Here is a 23505-nt window from a genome sequence, read left to right on the forward strand (position 1 = left end):
ACTGATGGACTTTGACAAGCGAGGAGTTGGGGGAGGAGGTGGTGGTGGTGGAGGAGGAGGTGGTGGAGGAGGAGGTGGTGGTGGTGGTGGTGGAGGGAAGGGGGAGACGGAAGAGGGAAAGAGGATGCCTGGGAAGACGGGAAGTCGATCAGGGCACGGTGGCCGGGGTACCAGCTCCAACTCCGGGGTTCTGATGGTTGGACCAAACTTCCGTGTCGGGAAGAAGATCGGCTGTGGGAACTTTGGAGAGCTGCGACTTGGAAAGAACCTGTACACCAATGAATATGTGGCTATCAAACTGGTAAAACAAAATAAGTTCTCTGCATATAGTGTATAGTATCGTAGGGCAACACACTTAAATTGTGTCCTGTAATAATGAGAAGGACCATTATTAATCCATATTTCAGAATAAAATAATAAACTTGAAAGGGACAAAACGCTGTTTCACATTGTAGTTAAACCATCATATACTTGGAACATAAAAGTTGGGTTTGAGTGGACTGAATATGGTAGTAGTGTCAAATAATTGGTATTATGAATTGTGTTTTATGAGTTTTACTACCTCTGTTGTGACAGAACTATTCTAATTCAAACATGGTCCTCCTTTGTAGGAGCCGATCAAGTCGCGGGCGCCACAGCTCCACCTAGAATATCGCTTCTACAAACAGCTGGGAAGTTCAGGTGAGAACCACTTGTCAGGTCTTCTACCGTGACAATCAGCTGAGTTTTAATGGAAGGGTTTGCATGTGACCAACATTTACATTGAAGTTAGCTGTGACAATAAGCCAATAAGACTTTTTATAATTATGATTTTACCATGATTTCTCAAAGAGAAGTGCCATATTCTCTTTATTTTCTGCTGATTTCCCCCATATTTTCCCCCAATTTGGAACGCCTGTTTCATTATGCACTGCAGTTCTTCTGCTAACTGTACTTTTGACCTGGGAAGGGTGTAGGCTCTATGTTTTCGGACATATCTTCACACTTTCTTTCCATTGTAACACATGGGAGGTTCATGCTATTCCTCTATTGTTCCGACACTCAGACCAGCCAGTATGTGTTGTTAGTGCAGCAAGTGTCCAACCTGACAAATTAAGTTCATTAGCACACATGACCAAGCCAGAATAATTGCTACTGGATATTAAACCCTGGCTCTCTGCAGTGGAAACATATGCATATACAGTACATATGTATCATATATCATAAACTTGATGTTGAGCTAAGAATTGTATTGTGGGCTGAGTCAACCCACCCCAGGATAAAATACAGCGTGGTGGCCTTCAGCTGCTGACAGTTTATCTGCTGTCTGTGGGAATTGCAGTTACTTCTCAAAAGGATGCAGTGATGATTGATGTTTTTTTAAGGTTCAAGGTTAATTTATTGTCATTCTACAACACAGGGTTGCACAATGAAATGCAAGTTGTAGTCCCATAATGCAACACAAGAAAAAACTGAACAATGTATTTTGTCGGAGTGTGGAGGATGAGTTGAGGAGTCCTACAGCCTGAGGAAAGAGGCTGCTCTGTAGTCTGGTGGTACGACAGCAGATGCTTCAGTATCGCTTGCCAGACGGCAACAGATCAATGTATTGTGTTTATTCATGAATGTGCCCATGTCCAACTCCTGTTCTGACTGTCCTTTCTTTGTCTATTTATCCAGAGGGCGTACCGCAGGTATTTTACTTTGGACCGTGTGGTAAATACAATGCTATGGTTCTGGAGCTACTTGGACCCAGCTTAGAAGATCTGTTTGACCTCTGTGACCGGACCTTCTCTCTAAAGACTGTACTCATGATAGCCATACAGCTGGTATAACAGAATCTTTTTTTAAATCTCAAAAACACTTTTAGTTTATTATTGGATCACTTAGCTCAGCCTTTCTTGCTGTGTTCTTTCCCTTAGATAACCCGTATGGAGTTTGTCCACACCAGAAGCCTGATCTATCGAGACGTAAAGCCGGAGAACTTCCTGGTGGGCCGGCCTGGCTCCAAACGCCAACACACCATCCACATCATAGACTTTGGCCTGGCGAAGGAATACATAGACCCAGAGACCAAAAAACACATCCCATACAGAGAACACAAGAGTCTGACTGGAACTGCTAGATATATGAGCATCAATACACATCTGGGGAAAGGTGAGCGGCTCCCTTGTGCTATATATGCACACATATACCACTCTTACCACAAATCATAGATCCATAGCATATCACCCATAGCTGTCTAAAGACTTGTGAAGGCTGTGTGCATGTGATCACTCGCAGAACCTCAGCAAAATGGTTCTGGTTTCTTTTAGTGTTTATTTCAATATGTTCTGTATATTAATATTTTCTTTCTACAATTCTGAGGAAAGTAATAAGATTCTGCTGAGTTCGGTAAAAGTATTGTAGAAACCCCAACAAAATGAATACAAACAGTTCTACCAGAGAACATCTGTGGAGAGAGTTTGATGCAAAGCGAAGCACTAATGTAAATACAAAGAGTGATGTGGAAGTACCACAGAGTAACTTATTACATTTAACTGGTAATTAAAAGAAGAAGCATACTGTTGGAAGGATTAACAATTGAGCCAATTGGAGCTTTGTGTGATTAAAAATTACCCCGGAAAACATATGGTGCTCTCCCATAGACGACCAGGTGGGGCTGAATATTTATATAACTCACTCGTTCAACTTATTTTAAGAGCGTGGCCGCTTGAATTGACAGGTGGGTTCCCTCAGAGAAATTATTAGGGCTGCAACTATTTATTGTTTTCATTGCAGAGTAATGTGACAATTATTTTTTCATTAATTGTTTAGTCTATAAAATATGAGCATCATGAAAAATGCCTTCCAGAATTTTCCAGAACCCAAGGTGACATCTTCAAATTTATTTTGTCAGTATTTGCTGAATAAATAACCCAAAAGATTAATGTATCATCACAATTGTAAACCATTAACCATTAAGATCTGTCGTGGTGGAGAGTAATCTAAGCCTTGGTTTTTCTGTCTTTCAGAACAAAGCAGGCGCGATGACCTGGAAGCTCTAGGCCACATGTTCATGTACTTCCTGCGAGGCAGCCTACCCTGGCAGGGACTCAAGGTGAGGAAGCAGTTCAGTCATCTTTGTTCTTCCCCCTTCATCCCGTCTTCAGCAGCCTTGCATCCTTCCTTTACCTCTTAGGAAAATAATTCCTCTATGTCTCTGTCTTCATTAGGCTGACACTCTGAAAGAACGTTACCAGAAGATAGGAGACACGAAGAGAGACACACCAATAGAAGTCCTGTGTGAAAACTTTCCGGGTTCGTATGCACACGCTTCTACAAAAAGAATCACTGTTTCTGTGAAGCTGTTGGGTATATGATCAGGTTAGCATATGTTGATCAAATCTTGTGTGTGTCTCTGTGTGTGTGTCTCTGTGTGTGTCTCTGTGTGTGTCTCTGTGTGTGTGTCTGTGTGTGTGTGTCTCTGTGTGTGTCTCTGTGTGTGTCCGTGTGTGTGTCCGTGTGTGTGTCCCTGTGTGTGTCTGTCTGTGTGTGTGTGTCTCTGTGTGTGTGTGTCTCTGTGTGTGTCTCTGTGTGTCTGTCTGTGTGTGTGTGTCTCTGTGTGTGTCTCTGTGTGTGTGTGTCTCTGTGTGTGTGTCTGTGTGTGTGTGTGTCTGTGTGTGTGGGTTTGGTACCTGTGTGTATGTAACAGAAGAGATGGCCACCTACCTGCGGTACGTGCGTCGGCTGGACTTCTTCGAGAAGCCAGATTACGACTACCTGAGGAAACTCTTTACGGACCTCTTTGACAGGAATGGATACATCTTTGACTACCAGTACGACTGGACTGGAAAGCCACTGGTTAGTTGCTGCACACACAGTCAGCTGTCTGAGCTGAACTTACTGCTAGGTTTAGGTCAGTACTGAGAGGTCAGTTCAACAGTGATGTATAATCTTTTGGCTGATTTACTGTAAAAAAGTAGTCACGCTATTAATTCCTCCATACCTCCAGAAAGTCAAAGACTTTCCTTCATGTTTAAGCTTCTTTACAAACTGTAATCTGAATATACTATATATATATATACTACTCATCTTTGAGTTCAGCAGTGAGGTTTAACATTTGAGTGGGATAAATAAAACCGGAAAAATCTGAAGGCCGTCTGCCGTTTTCACAGATTAGAACTGACTGAGGGTGACCTATCGTAACGTTAAGTAACTCACAGCGCGTCTCCGTGGCTGATGGTGTATATGGTTCACCGGCATATACCGTTTCCTAATGGCAGGTGCCGCTTGAAAGTGGTTGACCACTGTCAGACTGTCACACCAGTAAAGTCTCCTGATGTGTATTTCCCATAGATTTCAAGTTCAGTCATCAGAATAAAATTAAAACAGCCATGAGAAGTCGTCTGTCTGAGGCAAAGTAAAATTGCATCGTTAATATTTGTCTGTTTAGGTAAAATGTTCTCAGTGATGTTAATGGCTTCCGCTGTCACTGCAGGGAAATAAAACTTTCATCTGCTTCATGTGTGTTGACATGAAAAGTGAGCACACAGTCGTTGTCTGTTCATTTTTTCTCTCCATGTCTATTAATTATTTACACATTTAAATGAATGAATGGCAATTTTCATACTATTAAATATGCCTAATAATAAAAAGATTACGGGGTGAGGGGTCAACAAACCTTTAGATGTTTAGAATTATTGTCCAGGGTTTGTTTTTTAATCAATGATCTTACTCATGAATTACTGGGTAATTGGCAAAAATGAAACGATCTGAGAAGTAAAAATCACTGTTTGGTTGAAGCGGCCACCTCGGAGCAAAATGTGCACCATGTGACAAGGATTCGCAAGATGACAAAACATTTTTTTCATAGGTCACGAGAAAAAAGGTTGGGCTCCACTGCAATAGATCAATAATAGGATATAAAGTCCTCATAATTGAAATGTAACCAAATGTGTATTTCCTTCCTCTGATCCCTTGTTAATCCATACTTCCTTTGTGTTTAGCCCACTCCTATTGGTCCAGTCGCCAGTGAGACTCCACTTCAAACAAGCAACCGAGAGAAAGCCCCGCAGACCAAAAACCAGGTACACGCTCTCACTCTGAACACAGATGCAACATGGTCATGTTAGTGTTGCACTTCACATGATTTTAGTAGAGTCTGAATATTTGCAACAGATTCCGCACATGAGAAACTGACAAACTGTCAATACCATCTTAAAAACCATGACTGCGATCACAAAGTCTTTTTAGTTGAGGAAGAGTTCTCTAACTGCTAAGGAAAGGTGCTTCCTTTCTCATCTCCTTTAGCAGAGGGGACACTGTACCATCCTTTACCAAAGGAAAGGAGACAATGTTGTCCCACAATTCCTTGCAGCAGCAACATTTAAAACGATAGCAAACCCACATCAATAACTTCCGCCGCTGCATAATTACTTTGCCCTGTGTAAGTGTTATGGTCCTTATGGTTTCTCCTTCACATATTTCCTTGACCTCATGACGTTTTCCATTGAGGTCAAGGAAAAGTGGTTAAGAAAAAACATAGGACATCTTTTTTTTTTACTTTTCGACCGCAGCCCTAGCATGTATGTGCCTGTGTAGTGAAAAGGTCATCCTTTTTCTCACTGAACATCAGATACACACTGCTGGCCACACGAAGCAGCCTCTCATTCACAGTACTGCTACCTTGTCACTTTCTTATTTCCTCCACTTGATAAAGCAGGTTATCTGCAGGATTAACAACACTAAATAATCAACACTAAAGAAAGCCGCAAATTAGGAAAGGTTAACGGACTACAATAAAGTTGTTATTGATAGTTTTAATATTTTTTGTACCACTTCGATAGACAATGGAAACCCTGCTTTACCAATTACTGTGTGCTGGAAAGTTGTTTGAAAGTGTTTATTGTGCTTCAAAACAATTGTTAGGCAGGCTATATAGAGATTGACATCATTAAGTTATATAGATTTATTTAATTTAAGTGAAAAGTAGTAGTACTACTTTTGATTATACATTAATAACATAAAATAAGTCTGGTCAGTAGACTAACGTGCTTAATAACTCATAACATTTTCGATACGGCATGGTGTTGCCGACTTGAAATCAAATAATATCCGTTTGTTTATATAAATAAAATAGCCTAGAATAAAAACTCTTTGAAAACAAAGGGAAATGTAGCAGTAACCTATTGCTGACTCATCATTTTACTTCTAAAACCACAGCGCCTACCGTTACCTTTGTGTGACCGCTCCCGCGCTGAACTGCAGCGGCTTGCACTCGTGTGAGACATGTGGGACGAAATGAAGAACAAGAGGATCCTCCACCCAGTTTGCTGCACTTGGGATATATTTAGCTGAAATGCCCTTATGAGGACGTCCTAGGACGCTAAGAAATTCAAGCCTCCATAACCGTGGAGTGCTTTCCTCACAGCAACATCTCGTTGTGCGTTTGTATGATAATAATAATAATGGTTTGGATGGCTGGTTCAGCACATTCCTCATTAAGCACGAAGGGGACGGAGTGATAATAAATTGAGGAAATGTTAGCCTTTAATACAATTCAAAATGTGCGTAGAGGTAATTATTGTCACCAGACATTATGACCGGAGAAAATTAAATATGTCAGACTTCAACAGATTTTACCTGTTAAAAACAAACAAAAAAAAAAAAAACCCAGTAATTACCAGATAATGGAAACATTGTGGTAACATAATAATAATAATGCCAGTGTAAAGTATTGGTTGGACTTTTTCATGTGTGACGGTTTTACAAAATTGCGAGGGTGGACAGTAGATGTGTTTTGACACTGATGGACAGGAAAGCCTGAACACGCTGAGGCTGTGGGAGGTTTGTTGTTTGCGTCTTCAGGCAGGATGGCAGCTGTAGGATCCACAGCTTACATATGTTGTGCCTGATGTTCATTTTCATCAAAAAATCTTTATCTGTCCGACTGCGTCTTCTTGGGCTGATGTTGTATAATATAATCCTTCCGTATCTTTGAATTTAGTTTGTGACGATGCATTTGGAGTTTGACGTGAAAGCTTTTTTGGGGAAACCTAATTATTGCATCTGTGATTTAATTTTATTACAGAAAACAGAAACTCACGGGACAGGAAAATGATTCAATGTGTTCATGTGTTATAGAAATCCAGTTGCTGTGCTATTTATTGAAAATGGTAAAAAATGTTAGTTTGTGTGGTACTTTATCAAAATTGGATATTGGAGAACCGTGACAACATTAGTCCATATACACATTCATACAAACAAGCCACACATTGACAAAGGGCAGTATAATCGAAGATGTATGTCCTTGTACTGTATATTATGCTAGGCTCATGTTGTCGGTTGAATCACTGTGTTATTGTACACAGATCAGCGCAGGAGTAAAATGAGATTTTTGTTGTAAAATGACCTCCTCTCAAAACGTTCTGCGATGGAAGTAGAGAAAGGTGAAACATGGAGCAGCACGTCTCATATCTGTTGTTGAGCTGCTCTGTAGGCTGTGCTCAACTGACACTAACTGGGGAGAGGAGTGAATAATGTATTGCTCATACCAGGTAACGTGTATTGAAGAAAATACATCAGTGATAATGTGAGTGTTTATCAAAAACTATCTCGATAAGAAAAAGCATTTTTAAAATACTTAATGTGGCCTGACAATTCCAACCCACTTTATAGCAGAACAAATGGTGTTTCCCAATCAATATCTGTGCATGTGTTGAGCGGTTTGTACTGGTTATACAGCCCACTCCTTCTTTTACATTCACAAACGTATCAGTCCAGGTTTACAAAGGCACCAGTAGTTAGGTTGCACTGCAGGCCTGTGAGGCAGGTGAGGTTGAGGCAACACAGTAAATAGAGCCCCTCCTTCCCCTTCGGCATGGGGCTTCCACACTTGGGCAGTCTCCTGAGCACTTACTGTACGGTGCTCACCCTCCTGTTGCTCCTCCACCAAATACTGACTCTGAACTCACTATTTCTTTTCTCTTTCCTTTTTCACTCTTTCCTCATTCTCCTCCCCCCCCCCCCCCCCCCCCCCCCTCACTGCTCCTCACCCACCCACTCCTCTTTTCCATCTGCTTGTCTTCCCACTTCTCCTTCGCCTTACTGCTTTTCCTTCTTCTCTCTTGTTTTTCCACCCTGTCTTCCCCTTTCCATGGCGAGCCTCCTCTTCATCTTACTTGTGCTCTTCTCCTTTTCCCTTCTCCACCGCCACCACCCCTCCCTCCCCTCCCCCACCCCCATCTCGTTTCTCCTGCGATCGGCTTCCTGTCTCCTCTAGTCTCCAGAGGGGAAAGGCAGTGAGTCGCAGCCCACTCCAGTGACCAATCGAGAGCTGCTGGGCTCCCATCTCACTGCTGATAGGCTGGGCGGGTCCGTCCAGGTACTGAGAGGAAGCGTTAGCTCTGCTGGCTTCTTGTCTGTCTGCCTACCTGTCTATCTGTCTACCTGCATGAACTTCTCAAAGACAGAGCAGGGCTGACTGCAAGGATGTTTCCTCACAACCTCAGTTATTCCAAAAAACACTAGTGTATCCATGTTATGTTTCAGACTAACGTGCCCTTTTTCACATTAAAATAATGGAGACTTTCTGCAAGGGGACAGAAGGTTGTGGCCTGGAGAAGAGGGTGTAGAGACACATGATGGAGGCTGAGCAGTGACACCGTCTCAGACTGTGTTTGTAGCAACAACTAGAATAAACAATAGAAAATTAGCAGAAGTGACGTTGGTAGTTATTGCTGAGATCATAAGAGTTGGTGTGAGTTTATAATCCCCTTGTTATATATAAACTCTGTGTGACAGGACTTTAGTGAAGAAAAATTCAACTTTCATTTGGCCTTTAACTCTGATAAATGCAGGGTTGCGTCATGCGCTATAGACCTCATACATGCTGTTATTTGATTGTAGTGGTCGCTAGAGCAACATGTAGTGGTGATGAGGTAGTTCTTGTGTTGCAAAGTTGATGTTTACTGAGAAATGACACATTATGCTACATAATCCATGTTGAAACATTAGGATTTAGTTCATTCTGTCCAGCAAACTAGAGTTAATGATGATTTACTTTAGCCACAACAGATGAGGCTCGCGTATGCAGAGCAGCTCCCGCCACGTTAAATATGCCACCTTTTGTTTGTTTTTTAACACTCCAGCATACAGGATATCATTTGGTTGCAGTCCACAGGGAAATAAAACATGAAAACAAAGAAGCAAACGGGCACTGTGAATCTTCTCATGATTATGTGTCACCACCAATATCAAACAAGTCATTATGATGCCTACAATGAGGCTCATCATATGCCAGCTCATCGTGGCATTGTGAGTGCAGCTCGCTGAAATGTAGATGTTGTTGCGTTCTTCATTTACATTAATGCATCTCAAGCCTCTGCAGTATTTGCATGGAGTGGGTGAGCTATTAATTATTGCATTAAAACAATATAAATATTTTTTTTTTTTTCAGGCATGTCAGGTGCACTGAAGGGATGGGGAAAAAATAGAGATGGGTGAAATTTTTAAAGGAACTAAACAGTCGTAGCAAAACCGTGCGAGCCTGTATGTGATGTCAGGGCTGCTGCTGTTGCGCCGCTACTTTGCATGGCAACAAAATGAATGTTGACGATGCCTGAAGCTTCCCTGGAGGTCACAGCTCTTATGGAATACCACGTCCACATTAAGATGGCTACTTTTGAAAACAGTCTTTTGCTTTGTGAGGATGGAGAGCAGGACACAGGTGGACTGAGGACCTGGGCTCTGTTTGTCACTGCTCTCTGGTTGTAATGCACATGTGGAAGAAAGAAGAAGATGGCTTTTATCTGCTTCTCCATTGTTTTGGTGTGTCCGTGTAAAACAGCTGTGGACGCTTGTTGTTTTCACTCATGAACAGCGTTTTCAGATGTATCTGCCTTAGTGTGGACGTGATGCAAGGGGCATTGGTCCACCTGCTCTTATCCACCTCTCTTCCATTTCTCACCTCCAGGTGATGAGTTCAACCAATGGGGAGCTGAATACAGACGACCCCACTGCAGGACACTCCAACGCACCAATCACAGCCAATGCAGAGGTGGAAGTGGCTGATGATACCAAGTAAGGTCACGCACACATCAGTTAACCTCTTAAGAGGCACTACAGTTGTGCCCAGTCAGCTGTAGTTGGAGTTATTGCGTAATGCCGCATATTTTTAGAAAGCTTCGAATCTCATCTATTTAGTGAGATAAACTGTTTTGAGATCAAAATCACAACAGAAAGTACAGTAGGCATATCACATAAGCAAGCACACTCGCAGTCAAACCCATAACTTACCTATGATGTCTCATTATTGTCCCGTCGGCAGTAATGATTTAAAAAACACTTCCGGTTTCATTGTCGATGTCCACACATCGTTTCCAGTACAAAACATTTCCATCTTGAACATAGTCACATTGATAAAATTAGGCGTTCGATTGACACTTGATCTGAGCCAATCGGTGCTTCGTTTCGATTTCTACAGCCATCAAGGCCAATCAGTGTCTACCTGATAAGGAAGTGCCAGCCCTCTTCTTCTGTTTACAGACGGAGCCTGCAGTAGTCCAGTCCCACGAGGACTCTTTTATTGTGTAGCCAATAAACTGCTCGATCTTTACACATCTGACACAGGCTTTTATTTTTACAAATGTCATTTTTTTTTCATAATTATATTTATTAATTGCAAAATACAAAAAAACACAAAAATATTACTAAACATTTGTTTGTACTTCGCTTACTTTGTGTCATTACTACTGACAGGGATAATTGGGTATATACTAGTTATTTATAGTAAAGGCCAATAGTTATTTATGGCCTTTTTATCAATAAATATTATAATATCTCCAAATGCACAGCTTGTGTACGCCTGGTGTTACTCTTAGAAAAACCTGTCTAATAAGTTAAGTTTTTATCCCTTTTATCTGAAATTTTTACAAACCCGGGCTAAGTTACTTCTGTGACTGTCACCGAGACTTCCTGTGGCGTAGTCAATTTTACTGTAAAAAGCAGAGCGTTAGGAAGTGTTGACCTTTCACTAAAAAAATGCTGATAGTCCAAAAGGTCTGCTGGTTTTCTGTTTACATTTATTATATTCTGTGGTCATAAAGTGACGTGACAAAAGCAATCTGTGTTTTTAATTGGTTAACTGAACAGGAGTTCACATGTTTAACTCACAAAGTTCATTGTTACTTAAAATAAATGAAAAGTATATTTGAAAGAATTGAATGAGCTGTATTTGAAGTAGGGCTAAACAATAAATCTGAATCTTTATCGCAATATCATTAGTTTTCCCCCTAAACGTGTCGCAAAATGTGTGTAAGAAATACAATTTTAAGTGAAATATTGCAGTTCTGCACAATGGTTCTGACACGGTAACCATGCCAACTTATAATTCCCTCTAATATTGCAAATCATATCAGAATTGCATTATCAGTCAAAATAGTTAGATCTTTCAGAAGCGTTCAGCCCTAATTTGAAGTAATTTGTGTGTTGCAGGTGCTGCTGTTTCTTCAAGAGGAGGAAGAGGAAAGCTCTCCAGAGACACAAATGAAGACGAGAGACGAGAGAGAAGCCCTGCTCTCTTTGTGTTCTTTCTCTCTCTCTAGCCCTCTTCATATAACCCTCTCTTTCTTCCCCCTCAGCCCCCCTCTCACCCTCCTTCTCTGTAGTTTACCTTGGGTCGGCTGGACTGGCTGGACCACCGGGCAGCAGATTATGTTTGCTAAGATGATCTACTGGTTTCTCCTGCTCTCAAAGGAGCAGACAGTCACGTGTTTGCTGTTCCACCTCGGAGCTTTAATTGTGGACTAGCTGTACCAGCGAGTCTACATGTATTTATGGTCACAAACTGAACTGAAACTGGATCAACACAAACCGCTGGGGAATACAAGTGACCACAAACAAACAGTTGATAGACTGTAAAGGGCAAGCTGATTGGCTGACAGACTCCTTTCAGCTGGTTTACTGGCAGACTGGCTAGTTCTCTATTTTTGTTTTTTTTCTTCCTTACTGACTGGTTCAGAGGAGAGAGAAGTGTATTTCTGAGGAGATGCAGATGAGAGGACAACAAAAGGATGGGAAGCATTGAGACTGTCGGACCACACGTGCACACAAAACATACACACACACACACACACACACACACATATGTACAAACACGCTGCACACTTTCTCAAGCTCATCATAAAGAGACTTGTTGGACAAAAAGATGCAGCTCTCGCACATAGTCTATAAAGTTTTTATTCCCTAGGGTCAACGGAAGTACACCGTGAGCGGCTCGGTCTATTTCCTGCAACGGATTGGGCTCAGTGTACTTCTCAGACACATTTACCCTCAGAGGAAAACCTCACAACCACCAGAATCAAAAGTTAAAAGATGTTTATGTGAAAACTATGCTTTTTCCTGTTTTAATTTGTAACTAAAAAGACTGTCTACAACTTGGAACCTGTGTTTTCTTCTGTCTTTTTGAGTTCAAGAAGTTTGTTTTTTGTAGCTTGGAGTGTGTTCCTCAAAATGTTTTTTTCTTTTCTTTTCTTTTTAAATAACTTGTATTTTTAATTTTCTGTTTTTTCCCCTCTTTCTCTCTGGGTTGGAGGATGGAAAGTCGGATAACTCCATTAAAAAACAACCAAAAAAATAAAGGCTGATCTTTATTTAAAGGGATCTTAAACAATATTATTTTCAGTGTCTGAGGGATGTTTTTGCCTATGTTGGAGTGTATTATTTAACAGTGTGATCATGCAGGCAGGACATGAGTGGAGAATATGAACTGAAGCATTATTCTTTACCTTCATCACAAAGTTCTGTCAGTCCCTTAATGTTTTGGTTCCCTCACAAAGTGCAAATTGCAATGCTAGAAATAACTAGTGCAGGATCAAATCAGAGACAGATCTATCTGGAAAGCGTCATTACCTTGCTCAATGTTCAGTGTTGGAAGTCTGAAGTGTCTGACGATATTTGGTGATATTAAAACTCAGCCCTTTTTTTTAAGGGTAGACACTCCAGGTTAATAGGGTGAACATTGTTACAAATAGAAACCATGAAACTTCCCCAGTTGATTACTTGCATAAAGAGAATTGTTCTTTGTATTTCAAGTCAGAGTTCTGAATTGTTAAATATGCAAATGAGGCATCATCTTATTGAATATGTGCTTCTCTGAACCAACAGTAATCTGTACATTGGAAAAAGTCAGGTTGAAAATTCTTGTCAAATGTTTTTAGAGAGCAGATTTTGAATTTTTCTTTTTATCACACAAATTAGAAAATACTGTCAACAACCATAAAAACAAATAATCAATTTCCCACATAAATCAGGCTATGAATGATGCATGAGCAAACTCCTCTAAAAACCTTAAGATTTTAGAGGGGAATGAAACTGGGAAGTTCTGTGTATGTAATTGAAGTGCTACTATAGTGCAGATTTCTAGGCTCAGTATGAGAAAAAAATGTTTTTCCCTGTAGTGTCTTACCTTAAAAAAGGCCATTAGTGAGTGCTTTAACCAAATACATAATGAAACCTATTTATGAGACGGAATGAATGTCTTGTACAGACAGGAAAGGGCTAAGCAAGCACAATTCAATACTAAGGGCCTACAGCCATGATTGTGAGACTAACGGTCATTTTAAAACTGTAAAATGGATAAAAGTTGAGATACAAAGTTTATTTTTGTTCCTCAGCAGTCAGTCTGTTCCCAGCTTTGGTTCACTGCCTACATCTCCAGTGGGATGAGCAATTCAATAAGGGAAGTGAAATAAAATGGTAATTAAGATTATTAAGGTACAGTAGTTGTAGTAGTTGTTGCTCTGCTAACATGCTCAATAAGAATGTTAACATAAATTGTGTAGAAATGTAAATAATATTGGCACTATTTTTATTACATAGTATAAGGAGATGCAGAATATGATGGTGATCCTGGCCTCATCTCCACACAGTGTTTGTAAAGCATCCTCAAATCCAATCCTGGTAATCTCACTTTATGCTCTGGAACACTTTGAAATGAGAGGTGGTAATACTTTCAACACATTGCAAATTGTTTATTTAAATATCAATGGGCAACCAATCAATGGAGGGTAAAGCAGAAGTAAAGTGTTTAATTCTGTGATCTTTGTTTTTCTTCCTGCCACATTGAGCAACTACTGTATGTTAATGTTAACTTTGATTAAGAGGGGAACAATTGTCAGTTGAGAGAAGTAATTGACGAGCATGAATAACACTCTGTCAGTAGGAGATAAACACCTAATTTTGATGTATTTACAGGAAAGATTTTAGCATTGTTTCTTATTTCTTATATGGGTATCCAAGGATGGGCTAAAAGAGAGATTTAGTGCATTACAAGAGACAATCTCAGATTGACGGACATTACATTTGAGGGAGGTTTAGGACGTCCTAAATGTGATGCCTCATTGGCTTGGATATGCTGTGACTGAATAACACGGGCAAAATAATGATGAGAATGTTGTGTTTATGGACAGTAACAGAGCTCTTAGAAAAGCAATGAAAAATAATCAAAGGTGAGGTTTTGCTCTACTTAATAAAGATGATGTCAAATCTAGTAACCTCTCAAATATCTAAATAATAAAGTATTGAAAATCCAGACACAGCATTCCCACATGGGTTGATTTTTATCTTTCTACTTCTAACTGTTTGGCACAGTTATCCAAATCATCCAGTAAACCTGCTTCTCTAGGGTGTAGAAATAAAGTCATGTAGTATTGCGGCACACTTTATACACAAGTGGAACTGTGAGTGTGATTTTACTTCTATACAATGACTATACCTTTATGTAACATAGCCAGTGTTGTACTTTTTTGGAGAGGCTGACTTCTGCACTGTTGTATTAAAAAACAGAATTTTTACAATTATTTGAGCAATGCCAACTATGTAGAATAATAGTCCAGCACCTGTTTTTATAATATTCCCTTATAGTGGGCACATTGTCAGTGATTTATTAGATGTTCATTGAAACTTTTCATATGCAACATCTACTCAGCAACGGCGGAAGTGAGTTGAGGATATCTCTCACACTTCTTCGCTTTGAAACGTAAACGATCTTTGGTAGACAGTCTGCCGTCACGTGAGGAAGTTGAGCCCGCGAGACTTCCGCTATTGGCTGTGAGGAGCAAGAGGGGCTTCCTATTGGTCCATACCTCTGGGTTTTTTTTATGCTTCATCATCATTATCAGGTCTGCGTTGTTGTTTACATCTGTCTGTATTTTTATAACCAGATGCGCTAAACGTTTGTCAGCTAAAGGTTAATGGTGGAGCGGCTCGCTGTTTTCTGTATCGAGGTGGATTTAACATTGCACGCTCCTGCTGTCGTGCGAAATGTATGAAGAAGGGGTTGTGTCTAATTTTGGGTAACCTTAAATGAGATAGACTTGATAGAAAGCTGAGATACAACATCTCACATACCGTTACGTTTAACTTCATTAGTTAGTGAGGTCGCTGTTGAAACGTGATGTAAGTGATGAAAACCCTTCGTGTCCTCTGCTGTGGCTCTTTTTGGTCGCTCCTGGCTTTGACACAGTTCTCCTCTGTCACCTGATTACAAGCAAATAAAAAACCGAGATGGAAAGGAATATCTATTTGTCCTTCCGCCTGCAGGGGCAACATGTAACTTGGTGAACGGACAAACAAGATGATATATATAAAGCAAGTAACATGTGAAAAGGGGAACCGAAAATGTTCTGTTCTCCAGCTCTGTTCAACTTCTCTCAGAGTTGAAAACGTTCTTCTAATTTAAGATAGAGTATTGGACCTATTTGAGCAGTTTAGTCAGTCTAGCTGATGAAGGCGCGTGTTGAGATTTTTATTTGAAGTGTTTTATTTCCCACGAGCCATAATGTCGGACACGGAGAGGTCTCTGCCCGCCCTCAGGAAGCTCAGCTATGCGGTGGGACACGTACTGAACGACCTGTGTGCCTCCATGTGGTTCACTTACCTGCTGGTGTTCTACCACTCAGTACTGGGATTCCAAAACACATATGCAGGTAGTCTGTCCGTCTGTCTGTCCGTCTGTCTGTCTGGAGAATGCGTTGCATTTAGTCCTATACTATAACCCTGTAATACATCTTCTGTATGTAATTAAAATGTAATTATTCAATAGAGACTGCACTGCGGGATGTTGATTAAATTATATTGTGATACCTTGCAGTTTACACAGGTGTTGGTTTTTTAGCCATTTATATTTATTTCTTTCTTGTAAACGCTAAACATATATGTATATTTTTACTGAATTCATACAGAGAATGTGTACTCTTGTCATGCATCGTTCTTTCTCTGTCACACATTGATTGTTATTGTATATCACTGAATGGTGAATGTCTCCCGTGGTGTAGGTGTGTTGCTGATGGTTGGCCAGTTAGCTGATGGTGTCTGTACGCCTCTCATTGGTTACGAGTCTGACAGAACTCCAGGCTGTGGCAACTACGGCAAGAGGAAGACATGGCATTTAGTTGGTAAGTCAGACAGACAGACTCTATGTCCAATTCCGTGCCTTTTACCTCAAAAACTCTTTACACCTACATTATAGATCTGATCTCTAGACTATTATGCAAACACATTTGATAAAAACACTTTAGATTAGTAGCCCCCCACATCTCTACATCACCTTCTCCCCCACCCTCTTGTTCTTTCCTGACGATTGTATAGATAGTGTGCAAACAAAACTGTGTGACGTATGCGTGCAACGCCATGTTGGATGATATACAAATCAACAATGGCGTCTAAAGCGAACAACAACAGCAATACAACTCCGACTTCCTCAAAGTATTCTGACTCTCTGGAGTCCTCTGAAAAGGCAAGATTCAGAGGAAAAAGTCCAAGTTTGCGGCCGTGACCCGTACACGCTAAAGCCCTCGGATTATATTGAGGATTTAGATTCATTACCGCAGATTGAATATCCGGATATTGTGAACTATCTTGTGCTACAAACGTCGTGGGCAACCAACGCACAAATGAAGGCATACAAGAGCTTAGATGCTTCTAATGTCTTTGTTTCTGGCTGGGTTGGTAGTCTTCTTACCAAATCAGTGAAAGATGACAGGGTGCTCGTCCATGCCCGTGTAAATCACTCTCAAAGAGCTCGAGATACACCGCTCAAGCCGTGGTTTGTGAGTGAGAAGAGCGGCGATGTTATCCTCGCACACTGTGATTGTATGGCTGGATTAAGCGAAGCATGTTCTTACATTGGTGCTTTGCTTTACGCAAGTGAAGAAGGCTCAAGAATAAGCAAAACAAAAACATGCACAGAAGAAAAGAGCAAATGGCTGCCATCATAAAGCTTTGCCGCTTCTCCTGTTGACGAGAAGTAAGGTCTTACAGTGTTCGGGTATATCATAAGCACAAATGTTTAACGTAAACATTGAAGACATAGCTTTAGCATGAGCTCTTACCAGATATAAAGTGGACGCCACACACACGGGTGAATTGTGCTTTTTCTTCTGTTAAATCCTCATGAGTTATGTTGCTAAACCAGCTTACGGCGTTCGGTAGACAGCAATTCATCCCTCTTTTGTGGATCGTTGTTTCTGATGATTGTAGGAAATCTAAAGAAGCGTTTCTCTGGGTCACGAGTAGCGTTATGACCACAATTATACACTGCGCACACGATTGGTATTTTCTTTCAATCTTAGACGTTTAAATACAAAGAAAATTACGAAGCGTTGCAGCAACTCACACGTGAACGGGCCGTCAGTCTTGGTTGTGTATACCAACCAACATGGCTGACTTCCGGGTTGGGAAATAAGCGTGACGTCACATGCACACGATCTATTGCGTACTTCATCTGTTCATTTTGTTGCTATTACAAATCCAAGTAATTCATGTATATTAGGTGTGCAGGATATTGTATCCATGTACAGCAGTTGATAATATAGATTACAATACCTTATGATTAATTCCTGTAATACACAGTCGATGTGTATACATTCACTGGTCGTATAGTATACTACTGATAGGACCTTATAACATATATAGATATATATATATGTATGTAGTATGTTGTATGTATGTATGTATATAGATATTAATATATATATATATATATATTATTAATATATATATATATGTCTTTATATATATATATAATACTATATAGATACTATATATATATATATATATATATATAGATATATATATATATATATATATATATATAGATATATATATATATATATATATATAGATAGATATATATATATCTATATATATATATATATATATATAGATATATATATATATATATATAGATATATATATATAGATATATATATATATATATAGATATATATATATATATATATATATAGATATAGATATAGATATAGATATAGATAGATAGATAGATAGATAGATAGATAGATAGATAGATAGATAGATAGATAGATAGATAGATGAAGTGTGACTCACGTGGTCTGATCCTGATTGGCCAGATGAGGATGGAGCAGAGCGCCAAAGCTGCGACGACAGCCACGCCTCCCGTTACTATGACCATGATGTAATGATAAAACCACACACAGGCGGGACAGCACACCACAGTACTGAGCAAAAGAGAAACAACACAACCTGTCAGAGCGCATTACAGGCTCAGATAGAACCAGAAGCACTACTTAAAACAAATCCTCTTTCTTTCTTACATTTCCTTGTTGAACATCTCATCTTACCATATATATTCTTTGACTTTTTTACTTTATTTAACTATTTGTTTGCAACAATGTTTTTCTTTCATCATCGTATGCTTTGTAGTATGGTAATGCAGTTGTGTAGTGTAATGTACGTTGTATAGTTTACCAATTGTTCAAATGTACAGTAAAGTGTTACGTTTAGACTTATTACACTAACATTTTAAACCTTTTTCAACATGTTTTGGCAATACTGCACTTTAAGGAGTGCTTCAGTGATTTAGTATCACACTTCCACACATTTGGGAGAATTGTGAGACTGATTAAAAAAAGAAATCAAGTCAGAATCCAGTTCTCCTGATATTTTGTCCCTAGTATAGGATCCTACATTTCCCATAGTGCAACTCAATCGCATCTTGTTACACCTCCCTGCCCATATCTCTCAGACTGCAACGCAGGCTTTCTGTTAAAAATGTGCAGTCTTCAAGTCCCGCCAAGATAACCCTGATGACATCACTGTGACATCATCAGGGTTATTTCATCAGTCTGGCGCTCCACCAGTTTAATCCACACTGAAACATCTCAACAGCCTTCTGATGGATTGAGAGGATGAATCTTACTGACTTTGGTGATCACCTTCTCTTCTAGTGTGTGTGTGTGTGTGTGTGTGTGTGTGTGTGTGTGTGTGTGTGTGTGTGTGTGTGTGTGTGTGTGTGTGTGTGTGTGTATGTGTGTGTGTGTGTGTGTGTACTAACTGGCAAGGATGCAAAGCCTGGATGACCATCACAGCCAACCCATTAGCCACCTTATCAGTGAAACTCATGGCTCCATACACAAATGCTCCACTTTGCTGCAGAGAGAGAGAGAGAGAGAGACGGAGAGACGGAGAGATGAAGACAGTGGCTGATGTCAAAGAACACACGACCCCTCCCTCTCTCACACATCTTACCGTCTGACCGCCGATGAGCTCAGCGGTCATGGAGAGCGATATGACCAGGATGGTGGCTGACCCCACCCCCAGCAGCACAGCGGCCCCGTAAATCTGCTGACCCATCCTGCCTTCCAACAGCACCCAGTAGGAGAAGGCCATAATCAGCAGCAGGCCCACGAAGTAGGTGAGCTGCACCAATCAGACGAGAGACACACAGTATAGGACAGGAGGTGAGCTGCTGGTTGAAATCCAGCCCTGGATAAAGTCAACATTTATTTCTTGCTTAAACATTTCCTCCTATCAGTGTAGACACAGAATCAGATGCTATTCAACACACAAGTATTGTTTACTTAGCACTCAGTGATACTGTGGAATCTGACGAGGAAATGCTTTACTGACACAACAGAGAACCTGTCAGTCAACTCTTTCTATGACTCAGCTGGTGTATTCATGTATCCGTGCTCACATAGTTAGTTATTGTGTTTACACAACTGCATTGTTAAGATATTAGAAAGTGTATTTCTTTTAAATACATTACATCAGTTGCGATCAAAGGGTTAATGGTAATACAATGTGTTGACACTGAAAAAGAGAGTGTACTAGAGGAGCGATAGCTTTAAAATTGTGCTTCACTGAGGTATATTTTCAAAGCTCACTGTTAACTTGGATAAAAATGAGCAGACTTTGGGATATTGGCAGAAATGGAATAAAATATTCATAACTGTGTTTTCATTAGCTAATTATCTAAGAATTGTTGTGTTTTCGTTACCTTAGAATGAGCCCTTCATATCTACATAAGGAGCAGGTCCTCTTCACGGAGTCACCATGTTGCAGTGCCATGTTTCTACATTAGCCCAAAACAGACAAACCAAACTCTGGCTCTAGAGAGGGCCTTTCCTGTTTTGTTACCTGAAGGCCACCGTAGGTTCTCTACGTGGAAAGCGAGGGGTGAGCTGAGGGGTTTTCAGCAACCTGAAACCTCATCGCTAGATGCCACTAAATCCTACACACTGCTCCTGACCTGACATGGCCTGATTATTGTAGTTATTCACAGTAATTCTGCATTAAAGATGAAAGTAGCCTGATAAACTGACTACCTTTCCATTTGGTTTTTATGGGGGAATGAAACAAATGTGTCTAAAGAAAGTCTAAAGTGTGGCGCTAGGCTTACTTACACATTTTCCAATGAGTTTACTGACGGGCTTCATGATGAAGGAGGACAGGAAGCCACTCAGGAACATCACTAATGGGATTGTTGCGATGAACTTCTGTTGGAGGGAGAAAGAAGGAACAAACACTGAGGAGAGACTGGGGCATGTAGCTATGATACAGGTGTGGTCACCATCAACTGATAATATGAAGATTCTGGTGATTTTGTGTTACCTTGGGCAGCCCCAGAGTGTTGATGAGATACATTGAGATGTATGTCTGAGACAGATTTACGATTAACCTGGTAGACATGTAGAGTAAGGCCACCTGCAGAGCACAGTAACACACAAGGTTTGTCATCCAGGTTTTCTGCAGGCAGTGACAAACATTTCCTGTCCCAATCTGTCAGTCCAAACACAGAACAACAACTGGTGAGTGAGTAGCTTCAGGTGAAGTTCAGGTCAGGACCTTCCTACCTGGTAAAAAGAAGGCTGCTGCAGCCAACACTTCCACTGCAGAAGAGACGAGGAGGTGTGGGGAAGCAGTGGCCTCCGCTCCTCCTCCTCCTCCTCCTCCTCCTCCATTCTCTTCCTCCCTTCCTCTTCTCCAGCCTCCCCTCCTGCTCCCAGCTTCCTCTCTGTGATTCCCAGGTGGAAGAAGAGGGAGAAGAGAGCCCCGATACCCAGCACTATCAGCGCCAGATTCTGTAATTAAACACAACACAGCAGAAGTCTTCCTCTGCTCTTTCACTGTGAGAATGCAGACTGAATCAGTTTGAGGTTTTAGAAAAACACAAGACAACTCTATTGTATATAGTTGTCCAGGGGACTAAAGAGGTCCAGTCCTGCTTTAACTAAGACATTTAAGCCAGGTCAGTCCATTCTGTTGGGAGAAGTTCTTACATGCTTGATGTGAAAACTCAGTATCCTCTTTTAAATGTCTTCTTAAAACTAATTTATATATTTGGCTTTTTCTTAACTGATTCAAATGTGTTGCAATTCTTTTAAATACATTTCTACTTTTATATTTGGGATTTTATTTACTTTTTATATTTTGTTTTTGACAGGTGCTATATAAAGAAGAGTATTATTATTATTATTATTATTATTATTATTATTATTATTATTATTATTATGAATTGCACTATCCCTACTGAAAATCACATTTAATATCATTGGTAGATAATGTTTGTGGCATCTTTAAGAAAACCGTCCTTTTACTGGCTTAGCTTTGATTGATTTTTAAGTCTAGCATAATTTAAGGGGAATATTTACTGTACATCAAAATATAAATGGCATTCTTTTTTTTACATGAAAAACATGCAAGATGTCAATTTGGTTATTTCGGCCTCCCCGTCGATGCCATTATGAGTACCAAAATTGCATTGTGCCAGCAGATATGCATAAACACAGTCTCAGCCTCTTCTCCTAAGAACAAGCAGGATGATTTAGAGCTAGGGAACTACAAGATACGACTGCACTTCTTTGCAGTGGTGCGAAAGTAGTGCCCCTTGTGCTCTGTTCAAGGGGACCTGGTATGTTAAGTGCTACTATTCACCGTCAATGTCTCGTGGTCATATTCAGTAGCACCACCCACTCTGGAACACTGTAAAGTGTCAGTTCATTAGAACTCCTCCTCACCCTGAAGACGGGGATATCTACTGGTCCAAGCACATCACTGAGAGGGTCTTCATCCCCCCCGGCCTGCATGTGGAACAGCAGGTAAGCCACTGCATACACCGCGATGTTGGCTATCACTGTGAATGCATACCTGCACACACACACACACACACACATATATATGTAGATGACCTTGCGGTGTGTCCTGCTGGGTGCACTTTATGTGTATAAAACCTACCTGTATGCAGTGAGTTCTACTTTAGCATGCTCACAGGTGACCAGCTCTGGAATTAGAGACAGGTGGGAGATCTGGGTGGCGGCCCAGCCAAACTGAAAGACGATGATAAACGGGATGAAGTAGGTCAAACTGGCCCACTGGGGGGTGAGGGAGTCACAGCCCAGACACTGGTTGAAGATGAAGGCAAAGGACAGCAACACACTCAGTGTACCTGACACACACACACACACACACACACACACACACACACACACACACACACACACAGTAAATAGTAACATATGACCTCACAAGTTGTTTGTTTCTTCTCATGAAGCACTGACAGCTGAGAAGCCTTACACAATATGAGCATGAGAAGAAGCTTTCCTTGTGTATGTGTCAAGTTGTTCCACTGTGAAAGACCGATAACATCAGGATCTCTGTGTATCCCCCTCTGACAGTTGTCATTATAGAGAAACACTATCTGACTTGAACTTATAAAATGCATGCTCAGTGTGCAGTGTGAGAGCAGAGTCAAACAGGACCGTCTTTAACAGTTACATAAATACCCTTTATGGGATGGGAGCGTGCTTCTTCATAGCCGCCTGACATTAACAGGTGCTGGACAGCACGGCTGGGCTGTAGGACACTAGCACTATGTAGAACATTCACTGAGTACTACTACTTTTAAAAGTTACATAAATATGAGCATGTAATAAGTATCAATATCATTATGTAATAGTTTAGACAAAAACACAGTGTCATAAAATGATATCAGCAGGGAATACAAGGAATAAAAAATATGTTGTCTACTGATCTTGGACCTGAAAGGTGAGTTCAATGTACTCCATGTATGTGGATTACACATTCTCTGAATTTACACTTCACTGTTGAAGGGTAAATCATTTCTGAATGTTGTGAGGCAGTAAAGTGAAGCCATTAGTGTCTCTCTTTTATTTTTAATTCAAAATTTTTTATTGACTTTCCAGGGAAGGAAGAAAAAAAAACTGT

General features: G+C 40.4%; 3 protein-coding genes across 4 annotated transcripts in view; 2 read left to right on the forward strand and 1 right to left on the reverse strand.

The window, feature by feature from the left end:
• Positions 1 to 106: 106 nt before the first annotated feature.
• Positions 107 to 12636, forward strand: LOC115005279 (casein kinase I). Of its 2 annotated transcripts, XM_029427076.1 has the most exons (11): positions 107 to 301; positions 612 to 681; positions 1660 to 1808; positions 1902 to 2136; positions 2994 to 3079; positions 3195 to 3279; positions 3677 to 3822; positions 4968 to 5048; positions 8243 to 8344; positions 9935 to 10041; positions 11455 to 12636. In XM_029427076.1, exons 1-11 carry the CDS (start codon positions 125 to 127, stop codon positions 11507 to 11509), a joined length of 1293 nt encoding a protein of 430 aa, XP_029282936.1. In that variant the 5' UTR covers positions 107 to 124; the 3' UTR covers positions 11510 to 12636. The 2 variants fall into 2 exon arrangements, with proteins under 2 accessions (XP_029282936.1, XP_029282937.1); XM_029427077.1 differs by lacking the exon at positions 8243 to 8344.
• A 5111-nt stretch (positions 12637 to 17747) lies between these two features.
• On the reverse strand, positions 17748 to 23431 carry LOC115005278 (major facilitator superfamily domain-containing protein 12-like). The gene is made up of 9 exons (XM_029427075.1): positions 22516 to 23431; positions 22299 to 22428; positions 21135 to 21362; positions 20893 to 20985; positions 20685 to 20777; positions 19528 to 19698; positions 19334 to 19428; positions 18325 to 18497; positions 17748 to 17758 (listed from the first exon to the last, which is right to left on the reverse strand). Exons 1-9 carry the CDS (start codon positions 22794 to 22796, stop codon positions 17748 to 17750), a joined length of 1275 nt encoding a protein of 424 aa, XP_029282935.1. The 5' UTR covers positions 22797 to 23431.
• Positions 23069 to 23505, forward strand: part of LOC115005280 (GATOR complex protein DEPDC5-like) — a 7377-nt gene continuing 6940 nt past the window's right edge. Inside the window, exon 1 of the mRNA XM_029427078.1 lies at positions 23069 to 23081. Within this exon, the coding sequence (XP_029282938.1) occupies positions 23069 to 23081 (13 nt within the window). The remainder of the gene's footprint in view (positions 23082 to 23505) is intronic.

This window comes from Cottoperca gobio, unplaced genomic scaffold (assembly GCF_900634415.1).
Source record: "Cottoperca gobio unplaced genomic scaffold, fCotGob3.1 fCotGob3_292arrow_ctg1, whole genome shotgun sequence".
NCBI classification, from domain to species: Eukaryota; Metazoa; Chordata; class Actinopteri; order Perciformes; family Bovichtidae; genus Cottoperca; species Cottoperca gobio.

Coding starts and splice junctions, on each gene's coding strand:
- LOC115005278 (XM_029427075.1), bottom strand. CDS start 22,796: ATGTTACTATTTACTGTGTGTGTGTGTGTGTGTGTGTGTGTGTGTGTG. Junction 20,986..21,134: donor AGCAGCCTTCTTTTTACCAG/GTAGGAAGGTCC, acceptor TGTGCTCTGCAG/GTGGCCTTACTCTACATGTC. Junction 19,699..20,684: donor GTAAACTCATTGGAAAATGT/GTAAGTAAGCCT, acceptor TGATTGGTGCAG/CTCACCTACTTCGTGGGCCT.
- LOC115005279 (XM_029427076.1), top strand. CDS start 125: ATGCCTGGGAAGACGGGAAGTCGATCAGGGCACGGTGGCCGGGGTACC. Junction 3,280..3,676: donor CCTGTGTGAAAACTTTCCGG/GTTCGTATGCAC, acceptor ATGTAACAGAAG/AGATGGCCACCTACCTGCGG. Junction 8,345..9,934: donor GGCTGGGCGGGTCCGTCCAG/GTACTGAGAGGA, acceptor TCTCACCTCCAG/GTGATGAGTTCAACCAATGG.